General features: G+C 40.0%; 1 protein-coding gene across 1 annotated transcript in view; it reads left to right on the top strand.

Annotated features, from left to right (window-relative positions):
• The window catches only part of MICU2 (mitochondrial calcium uptake 2), a 63,051-nt gene extending 50,858 nt beyond the window's left edge, over positions 1 to 12,193 (top strand). Inside the window, exons 8-11 of the mRNA XM_010283320.1 lie at positions 7,369 to 7,540; positions 7,819 to 7,927; positions 11,645 to 11,802; positions 12,089 to 12,193. Coding sequence (XP_010281622.1) covers positions 7,369 to 7,540; positions 7,819 to 7,927; positions 11,645 to 11,802; positions 12,089 to 12,193 — 544 coding nt within the window. The remainder of the gene's footprint in view (positions 1 to 7,368; positions 7,541 to 7,818; positions 7,928 to 11,644; positions 11,803 to 12,088) is intronic.
• The last annotated feature ends 389 nt before the right edge of the window (positions 12,194 to 12,582 follow it).

Below are 12,582 nucleotides of genomic sequence, written 5' to 3' on the forward strand. Positions count from 1 at the left end.
GACCTTTGCCTACCACACAGATAGAGGCCTGTAATCAAAATCAAACTCCCACATCTTGCTCTTAAAATTTGTGGGATAAGTGTAAGGTTTAATGCAGGTAATTTTTCAACAGTGGCAGTTATGTTTTGTAGAGCTGGAATGTGCCTCTTTATCACTGCATAGACACTCCATCTCAGTTGCAACATGACAGTGAAGTTTGTTTAACACTCAGAAAGGTGAATAAAAGGATCACTGTCTTTTTAACCTGTGTGAACATATCACCTTTCACATGATTTTATTTGCAAGTAAATCAAGCACATCATTTCTGGGTTCCTATTGTTCAGAGAAAATGTGATTTCTATCTGATGGCCTCTCATAACATTTTACCTTACGCGGGAAGCTATTGTTGGCTGTTTGATCAAAGTGCCACGCTGTTTTTACAAGAGATGACTGATGAGCTGTACAGACATAGATCATTGTCAAAAGCAGAAAATAATGATGGCAAATGCTTTTATCATTTTCCAAGTTCTTGCCTAGAAAGCTTTTCCATTGATCAGTGTAGTACCTAGTAGAAAGTAGGGGTGATTAGGTTTGATTAGGATACACTAAAACTTGTCACATTAGTTAAATACACAGATATTGCTGTGCTGTAGAGTCCTTGAAACTAAAAAAAAGAAAAGCAATTCACTGTACTTACATGGGAATTCAGAAAGCTGAGACTAGCATTCTCACCTCATTACTTACGTATATTTTCCTCATGCTTCCTCCTTTTCAGTTTGGCTGACGTTAAAAAAATTCTTTTGTAAGTGTGCAGCCATCTGTATCTACATGTACACCACTGATGTCCGACCCTTTTAGCCCACAGTTGAAACGTTTAAAACATGTTGGGCAGCCACAGTCAATATATCAGGGCAATTAATTTGCCTTGTTCTCCTTTCTTTGCATTCAGATGGCACACAGAAAATGGAAACCGTCTACATCATTCAGCCAGCGTGGACCTGATGTAAGCCAGCTTTTGTGCCTCCTTTCCTACTGCCCCGAACACGGGAGGCACACTGATTATAGGGAGGGAAAATGGTTAAGCCGGCTGTGTTCCATCTGTCTCCACCTGGTTCATGGTCTTTGGAAATCATAGGTAGGCGATACACACAAGGACAATCCTCAGGCAGTTTTTTACTGGACATAAGGAATGAGACCGTGAAACAGAATATCAGATCACTTTTCAACCTTCCTTGGGCTGCTGGGAGCATGAGAGTAGAGAAATAACGTTTTCATAGGTATTTTGTGACACCAGTCAAGCTCTTTTCTCACTATCCTCCAGAGCATAGTCAAAACAGCAACCAAAGCTGCTGCTTTTCATTCTCTGCTGAGCAGCAGTGGTGGGACTCCCGCTTCCTTCTTCAGGGACTGCTTCGAAGTAGTGGAAGCAGTCCAGGAAGCCCACCCAACCATCCTGTGTCTTTCCCATAGTAACAAGGTGGTTTCAGAGATCCTAAGGTAGGACTCAAGGAACACATGTTCAGCTCCAGACTGCTACGTGGTTTCCTGACAGTTGTATTGTCCGTAACATAAGGACAATATGATAATTATTCCTAATAATTTACCACTTCAAAAGTGTCAGCTTGTTTCCCTGGCAAAAGTTAGGAAATTTAAATCTAAATTATTCTGGAGCATGTTTATGTACATCGCTAGTAACAGTGGTGCCTCCTGGTCAAGTGCAGCTGGAATCGTTGTTACCCTGTATAAGTTTAAGAAAACAAAACAATATGCAGCAAACCTAGAATCATGTAACAGAAGGCTAAATTTAACACAAGAAGCTGTAACCAGGTGAGACTTTCTTCTCAGAAGACCTGAACAAATTTCTGTTTCAGATGACCACCACTCAGTTTTACACCTCAACAATAACGTCATCTTCTAATACCAGGTCCCATCTTATAGAATGTCAGATTTCAATCATGAAGTCAGATGTTCTTTGGGATTCCAGGCTTTTTTTTCTTATTCATAGCAGTTTCCCCTGTTTTTTGAGACAAATAATTTTTGATCTTTTCCTTCCAAAAAATGTTTCACTTATGCTTTAATTTCCAGCTATATTGTATATACTTTTTTATTCAGAGTAGAAGACTATTTAGCTTTCTAGGTATAGCAAATATTTCTTCCTGACAGCCACTGTTTTTTTTCCCTGAAAAAGTCCCTTACTGATCTTGTTTAAGTATGTCTAATCCCAAATAAAAGAGGAGACAGTAATTCACTCCCTAAACAGTTTACGACTGCTATTATTTTTTTTCTGTAATCTGTCCCCAAGCAAACTTAAATCTCTCACAATCTCCTTGAAGGAAAAAAAGAAAGAAAAAGTGCAGAGAGTATGGAAAAAATATTCAAAAAACTTTGTATTTTTTTCCTGGGACGGCTTACAAAAACGTACTTCCTGGTACGGTTAAACAATGGGTATCTTGTAATCATGTAAGGAAAATTAACATTTCAGATCCAATTTATGACATTTTCTTATCTGATTTGTTGCTTCCACATTCCTCATAGAATTTTGCAGCAGAAATACTGTTTAATCATGGTTTCTTTTTTATTTTCCGCTTTAGCTTGAAGGTCCCAAATTATATAGTCATACACGAAACATGCCTTTTCCCTGCCTGGCCTGTTTTTTTTCCTTCAGTATTTTGAATTCCTTGGTACATTTCATTTGAAACCTTTTATTTAAGAAACCAGAATGGTCCAGGCTGAACCACTCTGCTAGTGCTGACATTTGTCCGATGCTGTGCTGTGTTTGTGCCAATGCATGGATGCAGGATCTCTTTTAGGTAGCATCATCAACCAGTAGTGCTTTTGCTGTGATGATAGCTTGTATGTTTTCAGTGGTTTTCATCTAGGGATTTGGAAGTGCTTTGCAGATACAGAATGTGATTGCCTCCTTATTTGTCTCTGTACCTACACTTGTATCTGTGTGCGTGTGTATAAGCCCCTAATACACGTAGGGATGACATCTCGTGCAACCAGGATCAGACAGGGAGGAGGTGGAGATGGGGACAAAATCTGGCACTGTGATTGTGTATTCCTATCATAGCTGAATCTGAATGTTTTCCAAATGTTTAGTAATGATGCTGAGAAGAATCTCTGTTTCTTCCTTTCCTATATACTTAGCAAAGGAATAGCTTAATTAATTTCTACAGGATGCTTCTAAATGAAAGTGAGTAGTTTTGTGAGGTTTGGTTTGGAAACATTGAGGACAGTAAATCAAAGGGGCTTTTGCCTGTAATTCTGAAAATGGTAAGATTGGTTAACTGTCTTACCACTTGCAAAACTGAATTTACAAGCATAGGTCTAAATGTTCTGTAAAGGTTAATGGTCAAGCCCTTATTAGATTTTCTATATTCTGTTTTGAAACTCAGATTTGCAAAAAGGCAACCTTGCAGCTGGTTTGCAACAGCCCTTTGGTGCAGAGAGGGTTATCAGGTCTTCAGAAGGACTTGTGTATCGAAAGAGGAGCCAAAGCAGAGTACAAATGCCAGGGTGGTATATCCATCACTATCTTTGTTGTTAAATTTCCTTCCTATAAATCAGTGCAACAAGAACGAGTCAGTTCTGTATCACCGTATTAAAGCTCTACACAGACTTTCAGTTCAGGTCAAGAGGTATAGAAAGAAAAACTTTCCCTAACCTTTCCTTTTGTGTTTCATTCTACTGCTTTGTATTCCTAGCACTTCATTGCAACATCTCAGGTTGGAGGGGGAACAGCTGCATTCCTCAGGTCTCCCCACTTTTACTGCATTTTTACTTCTATTAAAGCTGAGTTGCCAAAAAGTCTTGAGAGACTCCCTCTTTCTATAGATCTGTAAAGCACATTACAAAATGAGGGATAAATCCTGATAAGGTTTCTGGATGCTGTTGTAACACGATAACGAATTTGGCCATTGGCCTTCAATGTGGGTGTTTTAGAGAGTGTGGATAAAACAGGCTCTCTTAAAGAAAGTACTGTGTGTTCCCAGACTTTTCTCCATCATATGAATTTAGGATTTGCCTTCCTTTTTGTTGTTTGGAAACTTAGGGCTTGCTTTTATTTTCAAGCTGCTATAGCATAAGACTATTCCCAGTGTAATTATTTTTTTAATTGTAAAGCACATCTACAGTCAGAATCCTGTTTCCATAGTTGAATTATGGCTCCCTTCAAAGTCCCCAGCCAAGCTCCCCCTGACTTTGGGAGAGCAGGAATTTCATTCCTATGCTTGTTTTTCCTAATACCTGAAGAAATTTTTAAGGAATTTCCAGCTGAAATTCATCACACTGTGATCCAGAAGATACAAAAGCAAGGATCCCTAGTGGTGTCTTGGCATTTAAGTATCAAGTTTTACATCCTAACCAGAAAGTTATTTTAATAACTTTTAATAACTTAAAAAAACTCATTAGGATTTTCAACTCTCACATCTGGGAATAAGAGTGACCTAGAATGCTGATGTGATGATTCATAGTATTTTAATTTTTATAATATGGGAAGCTATCACATATAAATTTTAAATTGCACATTTCAGCTGCTGCTCCAAGTAGCATTTGGTACGGCAGGAAATCTTCCCACTCTGGCTTGCCAGGAGCGAACCTACAAGTTGAAATGAAATACCCATTAATTTTTTTGTACTTAAATAAGTAATTCCCATTCCGTTCCCTGCTCTGCGCAGGCCAGCAAGAGGCACAGCTCTTGTGCCACAGGAAGGGTGCGGTGTCCTTGCCTCAAAGCAACTGGGGAGGGCAAGAACCCAGGCCTGAGAAAAGGCAGTGGAAAACCCACAGTGGAGCTGGGGAAATATAATGCTTCATTTGCTGTCTGACTAGAGGAGGGTTCAGAAGGAAGAACACATCAAAAATGCCACAGCCAAACCCTTCACTTTCCTCTTTGGCTTTGCTGCACCTTTCAGCTGGCTTATGTGTGTGGCTACATGGGCCACTTGCTCCTTCCTCAGCATGTAGAAATGCTTGGTCTTTGAGCTGTCCTGCCTTTAATGGGTATGGCTAGAGGGCAGGTCACTGAGGGTTTTCTCCTTAAGGAAATATAATATTTAGAAAAGATGGAAGAATACATGGTTTGTCATCACCTGTGGCTACTGACCAGTACTGAGCGTTAGCTCCCCAAGAATTCATACTTCCAATAACAGACCTTAAGTCTGTTGCAAAACGTGTCTACCTTTCATAGGTTAAAAGCCAAGAAAATAAAGCACGTGGTGTCTTGTTTACCTACATCCACATTTTACGCATATTTCTGAAAGTGACCTCATTTTCAGCAGCTTCTCCTCCCCCAGACCAGATGTTACATGGGTTGGAAACGACAGTCAAAGATGCAGTTACTGTTCTGCATGCTCTCTGCTGTGACTTCCAGCCAAGCATAAGCCCCACGTCCCAGATACCATCTACTCCTCGCCCTTGACGGACACTCCCAAAATGCAGCCAAGTGGCCCTAGTCAGTCTCTGCTAGACTGACTCCATGCCTGGTCCATGCTGTCCTCTCCGCCCACAGCTTGACCTCCTTTCCCAGGATCCATGGAGGCTCGTGCAAGCGGTGCGGCAGGACTTGGTTCTGCCAGTCTGTGCTGGCCGGTCTCCCCAGCACGTGCCGAGTGCTGGGCTGGCCGGAGGCAGCAGTCACCTCACGAGCTGCATCTGAAAACTGAAGAGTGGTTTGCAAGCTGTGCAAGTAAGCGCTTGCCGGTCTGTAAGACAAGGGGCCTCCTTTTCACATTGGTGGTACAAACAGGTCCTTTGGTGTTTCATCCCCTTGTGAGAGGGACGGTTGGGGGACACGAAAGGGAGCCAGGTTTTAAGGTGGACTGTGGAGGAAGATACCCGTGTTTGACTGTGCTGTGGAGGCCTTGTAACCCCCTTTACTGGACAAAAAAAATATCCATATAAAATGTGAGAGCGTATCATACCCCTCCTCAGTATTACCCTAATAAAACTAGTCTGAAACATAAAATCACTTCCACTGTCAGGCTTTCATTTGCCTGCATGTCCAGAGCTTCAACAAATGTGAAGTATTTGTTGGCCCTTGCATGTGCAGCTCTAATTATTAGAGGAAAAAATGCAAGAGAGCGCTTATGCTGTGACAGCAGTCTTCAGCTAACCCCATATAGACTTCACAGATCTTCGAGATACTAACTGTCCAAGTGATCTCATTAAAGAACTAAAGATAGCTGTGTGGACTAAAATGCCGCAATTTCAGGGGAAAGAATTCAAACCCAGTGAGGCCATGCAAACGTTTATGAGCAAATGAGCCCCTACTGATACTGGCTACACAGACCCTTAGCTGTTCCCTTCTCCAACTAATTGCTTTGTCCCAGTATAGGAGTATTTAATTCTCTCCCGTCAATAATTTTTGCAACTCAATAAAATAGGGTTCTTTCAAAGTACCAAAGGGATTCTGGCAAGCAGCACTGTGTTTTTAGCCTTCACATATTTAAAAATCAGCAATTTTGGATTGCCCCATTTCTGAAGTGGAAATTGCCAAATGGATCGCACAGCATTGTCTTTTACTTTCTCAAAATTCATATCAGAAGAAGTTATAATGGCCACATAGACCAAACTGGGGAAACTCAAAGCTGCAACTCTGCTTACAGATCTAGCTCTGTACCTGCAGGTTGTTACTTGCTTCCCGTGATATGTTTTTCTCTTCTTTCTAAAGGAATGGGTGTCTCCTAAAAACCTTGATGTTCACCCCTTCCTTTTTCAGACAGGTCTCTTCGTACCTTCCCAAACACCTGCAACATCATTTTCTGTGCTTTTCTGAACTCTGTACATGTCAGTTGTAATCCTCTCTAATCCGTCCTCTAGTGAGTGCAGAACTGATTTGCCAAACCCCGCTTTGCAGTTATAATCTTTGAGGCTTTTAGTCATCTTTTCCTGCAGTGATGATTTCAAGTTTCCTCTTTTCTTTCACCTTTGTGATTTTTAGGGCCTCATCTTTTAAGGCACTTTCCAACCTTGTCATTCCTCTCTCTATTAATATGAAATTTCATAAATCATGTGTCAGGCCTTTTAGTCACCACGTTCTTTTTCATTCACTCATTATTATACTGCCTTACCAATCATTTTATCTCATTATTTGCACTTTTTTAAACACTGGTAAAAACTATATGCCAAGTGTATCAGTAAATTATCTTGGCAGCAACAATCTATGAATGCAGACTTAGAGAGCACCCTACTGGTGTCATTATTGAAATGCAGCTGTGGAAACAAATCTGCACACGCAGGTAAAAATTAAACCAGTGACATTTTAAACAATGACATAGATAGTATTTGTGATTAAGGGTTAGTGTCTCCTGCATTTAGTAGCTAAGGTAGTAGAAGTGATACAGTGATGCAAGTATCAACTGTTGGATGATATCTGTTTACCCTTAGATTCATGGAAAATCTGCAAACAGAAGTCCAAGAAATGGAATTCATAAAGTTTTCAAAGGGTTTGAATGTCATGAGAAAAGAAGACTTTGCAGAATGGTTACTGTACTTCACCGATGAGGAAAACAATGAAATTTACTGGCAGAATGTGAAAGACAGAATTGAGGCAGGAGAGGTTGGTATATAAAGCATGCTTTGTTTTGCTTCTTCATTTGTATGTACAGGTTTTCATTTGAATATAAGTATCTAATAATGTAACTAGTTTCCAGGTGAATTATTGCAGCTTTTGCATTTTATGCAGATAAGATAATTTGCCCCCTGAAAAATACAAATATTGACAATGAGTAAGCAATCATACTTAAACACTAGGTCTCACCAGATTTCCTGAAATAGATTTACTAGGGTGTGAATGTATTATGCATTATATACCATCTGAATTTTGTGGTACTCTAGAATATCAGTTTGGAAGAATTCAAGACTTTTTGCAAGTTCACAAACAACCTGGAAGACTTTTCTATTGCCATGCAGATGTTTACTGTAGCCAATCGTCCTGTTAAACGGGGTAAGTGCTGCATACCTTTCACATATTTTTTTTAAAAGAAATAATGCATTTTTATTACAGACTTAATGTAAATACGTTATCCCAAAGTAGCGCTATGAAGTCCAAAAATACCATACTGCTCTTTATTCTGAATTAATTCTATTTAATGAAAAAACAGGAATATAAAGTTCCCAAAATGTTTTGATTTGTAAGTTCTAATGTGCTATCATATGCTGAACAGTTCACAACAGACTAAACCATAAAATCATAGAATGGTTTGGGTTGGAAGGGACCTTTAAAGAAAATGTAGCCCAACCCGCTGCTCACATGGGCAGGGACATCTTTCACTAGTTGCTCAAAGACCCATCCAACCTGACCTTGAACACTTCTGAAGATGAGGCATCCACAACTTCTCTGGGAAAGCTGTTCCAGTGTCCCACCATCCTCATCGTAAAAAGTTTCTTCCTTATGTCCAGTCTAAATCTACTCTTTTTCAGTTTGAAACCGTTTTGCCTTGTCCTATCACTACAGGCATTGGTAAAAAGTCTCTCTACGTCTTTCTTATAAGGCCCCTTTAAGTACTGAAATGCCACAATAAGGTCTCCCCGGAGTCTTCTCTTCTCCAGGCTGAACAACTCCAACTCTCAGCCTGTCCTCACAGGAGAGCTGTATCATCCCTCTGACCATTTTTGTGGCCCTGCTCTGGACCCGCTCCAACAGGTCCATGTCTTTCCTGTGCTGAGAGCTCCAGAGCTGGATGCAGGACTGCAGCTGGGGGCTCCCCAGAGCAGAGTAGAAGGGCAGAATCACCTCCCTTGGCCTGCTGGCCACGCTGCTTTGGATGCAGCCCAGGCTACAGTTGGCCTTCTGTGCTGCCAAGCACATGCTGCTGGCTCATACCCAATTTTTCATCCACTTGTACCCCCAAGTCCTTCTCCGTAGGGCTGCTCTCAGTCCAATCTAAATTCTAGATCTATTGAAACAATACATGCTTCAGTAGCAATTCATGGTAACAAAGCTTTTTCCTCATAGCGAAACTACTTTTTTGAGGAAACTAAACAATAGAAATCTCTTCTTTTGCAGGATCTGTGGCATCTTGCTGTGTTACACTTAGGCCTCCATACTGCCGTCTCCATGTGCCTAGGTACCATTATGCAATCACGGCTATGAAAAACAAACAGTGTACTAAAGTGATTTCTAAAATAAAGATTTGGAGGAGGGAAGTTGCTTCTTTCCCATGCAGTAGAAATAGGAGCAATGCAACAAAAGTTTCATGGACATAAAAATGCTTTTTGTTGTAATCCTGAGGTGGTTTCTTACTTGTTAGACTTGAAAGACAGCTCTCGTAAGTTATTTGAAAACAGCAACGTAAAAAGTCCCTAAGGAAATTTGATGAGATATTAACGTTCATTGAAATAAATATTTGATGGGCTAATGTGAAAAAGGTGAGAGAGATCTGAGAAGACAGGAAGATAATTCACTATTCTTGAGAGAGAAGTGTGAACATCGTTTGAATGAAGGAAGGCCAAAACTGAGGGGGTTACAACTTGTGACTTCCATCACTGGTTAATCCAGCCTTCAGGAAGAGTTTTGCTTCCACAGCCTCTCCGGGCAGCTGTTCTAGTGCTTGACCACTCTCATCGTGAAGACTTTTCTGTGTCAAACTCTTGCTGCAACTTACAACAATTGTGTCTTACCTCCATGCACCCTGAGAAAAATACGGCACTCTCTTCCCTATAACCCCTTTCAGGTGGTCCAAGGGCTGCAGAGATCCCCCGTTACACCTCTGTTCTCCCCAGCTCCCTCAGCTTCTGTTCTTCCATCATGTGCTCCAGTTCCCAGCTGGGTTCATGGCCCTCCTCTGCTGGTTTGACAACATCTTTCTTCAGTGGGGGGAGACAGATTTTATTTGCACAAGGTGTACAAATAGTGGAGAGGGAAGAGGATGAGTTAATGGTGAAATAGTAGTCATAGGTGAGAAACGAGAGTTTAGCTCACTTCTTTAAGTGCCAAAGGTTGATGAGGTCAACAGTCGATGTTGACCCTGGTAATGTTTCCTTCTAAAAACTCATACCTAACCAACAGGCAGTTGTGACTCTGTTTATGCACTGAACCATACTGTGATCGAAAACAGTCAGCTCCTGAGGTAATTCACGGATGTTACATGTATACATGTCTAATTCGTTCCTGAATCTCACTAAGTTCTTTGTCTTGCTGTTTGCATGTGTGTACATGTGTGTATTCACACACATATGAATATTTATCTAAAAATAAGACAGTCCTTTAGTCCTTCCTTTTATTCTAGACTTTTTTTTCTTGTAAGTTAGCAGCTCATCTTTTCTCTCTGATAAGGTGGCCCTTCTGACTTTGAAGGTTATTATGCTCCACCATTTTAGAAGAGCCGCCTTCTTTTCTTCATGTTATGTTCAAAAGAGTGCAGTGCCGTCTCTGGATTTATATTTACCTTCAAGAGCTGAAAGAGTTAACAACTTTTTAAAGGCAAAATTAAGACTCTACTATAAGCATCCCATATTTCATGTCCTTTTCAAATTGTGGCATATCCTTTTACAGAAGGATTTTCAACTTAATTATGTTTAAATCAACTGTAAATTAATCAACTGCATTTATACAGGAATTGTTCAAAGAGGCAAAGATCAGAGCTAAGTCAGGAGTGCTCTTTCCTCTAGTAAGCTTCAGAACTAATCTTATTTATAGCGCTATTTATAAACAGCACTTGTTTATGAAAGCAGAACCACATTATTACTATATTTATGACTTTGTTGAACAACTTGCTGTAATAACCTACAATACTGCTATACTTTAATAACCTCCAGTCCCTCCTTGAAATTCACTTTTCTGTGATACCTTCAAAAATGCACCCAACTCATGTGTTGTGATTGTGCTTGCTATCATAAACAATAATCATTTCACTCTTGCTATCTTCTGATTTATGGCAACCCCACACATTTCCTCATCTTCCTTGAGTCAAAACTCCCAATTCTTTACACCACAAGACCAAAAGTGGAGATAGTAGGTATTACTGTAATGCTTATGGTACTGTAAAGAGAGAAGGCAAAAAAGCTGAAGAGGAAAGTAGATGTCCAGAGAGGTATGACAGCTTTTTCTGCCATAAATCCTCATAAATTCTTCCATCAGGATTTAAGAGAAGGTAACAGACTTCTTTAAAGAACAGAACTACAGGTATATAAAGCCATGTGCTGTAAACAGTGCGTTGAGTATTTGATGATTTGTATTTCTACAGAGTTGCTGAGGGGATTGTTGGTTGAGGTGGAGCATATTGTAAAATACTGTTCTCTGAGGAGAAGATTTTTCTTGCAGAATGAATTGGCATGAAACTGGTTTGAGATAAAATAGTAGTATTTTTTAATGCGACCATAGTGAGGCAAACACTTGTCATCCATGTGCACTGGTATCAGCCAAAAGTACGTAAGTTTTCAGCATGCAGCTATTTCTAGCAAAAATTACCACTCTCACTGTTGCTTGAGAAGTAGTGCATTTCAAAAGTTTATCATGTACTTACTGAAGATTGTGTTATGAAAGATGAAGCAAGCTCAAGAATGCATGAGGCCTCCTAATAGTTTACCAGTTCACACATCTCAAATTCTCCAGTGAGGATACTCATGAGACATTGTAAATTGCACAGAATCCTGCTATTTATGTGTTTTCCATTTCTTTGCAAGTTCAATCCCTTATGATGTAATATTGTGTCTTTACTAGCTGAGTTTAAGAGAGCAGTGAAGGTGGCAACAGGACAGGAGCTCTCAGATAATGTTTTGGATACCATCTTCAAGATTTTTGATCTAGATGGAGATGACTGCTTGAGCCACGGCGAGTTTCTTGGAGTCCTGAGGAACCGAATTCATCGAGGTTTGAGGGTAACAAGCTGACATCATTGTTTCTAAATACCACAGATGATTGCTACAACTATCTTGTTAACAGTTATAGAAACACAAGTAGCGATAGCAAATAAAAAGAAGTTATATTTTAAACTGAAGATTCCTTACTGCTTATGAATCTGGGAGGAGTGCTGCTACCAAGAACTTCTTACTATGCATGTGAACTATGGGAGCAACAGCATTGCATCACATGTTATATTTACACAGTCTGTGAATAAGAGTCTTTTTTGTGTAACTACTAAACATACTTTAACTTTATTAACAGGTACCGCAACAGCAAGGCATTCAAGGTTACTGGAAGTGTGTGAAAAGAGAAAGCATTAAAGGAGCCAAAGAAGTGTGGAAGCAAACAGGGAAAAGTCCTTTTTAAAGCTGTCTGTTGTTCTTTTGCTATAAATGTTGTTATTTAGGGGGGTTTGTCTGTCCTGTTTACATAATAGCTGAATCAAAAATACTCTTTTTTTTTTTTTCTCTAGTTAAACTTTAATTAACCCAGTTTCTAATGCAATAATCTTATATCGTTCTAGTGCAATCAGTTTGGTTTACAGAACCGTTGTCACTTTTGACCTCCATACGGAGGTACTCTTGTTCTAGGGAATAGTGTTGTTTACTCCCCTGTGGAGTCTGACCTTGTGCAGTAGCATAGAGGATACACAGGATTTAATAGTGGCCACTGGCAGGAACGTCACGGCAATATCATCTCCTGTTGAAAGAGTGGACATCATCTCAGTTAGCCACCAACACAGCAGTTCTCTTTCC

This window comes from Phaethon lepturus, unplaced genomic scaffold (assembly GCF_000687285.1).
Source record: "Phaethon lepturus isolate BGI_N335 unplaced genomic scaffold, ASM68728v1 scaffold17973, whole genome shotgun sequence".
Taxonomy (NCBI): domain Eukaryota; kingdom Metazoa; phylum Chordata; class Aves; order Phaethontiformes; family Phaethontidae; genus Phaethon; species Phaethon lepturus.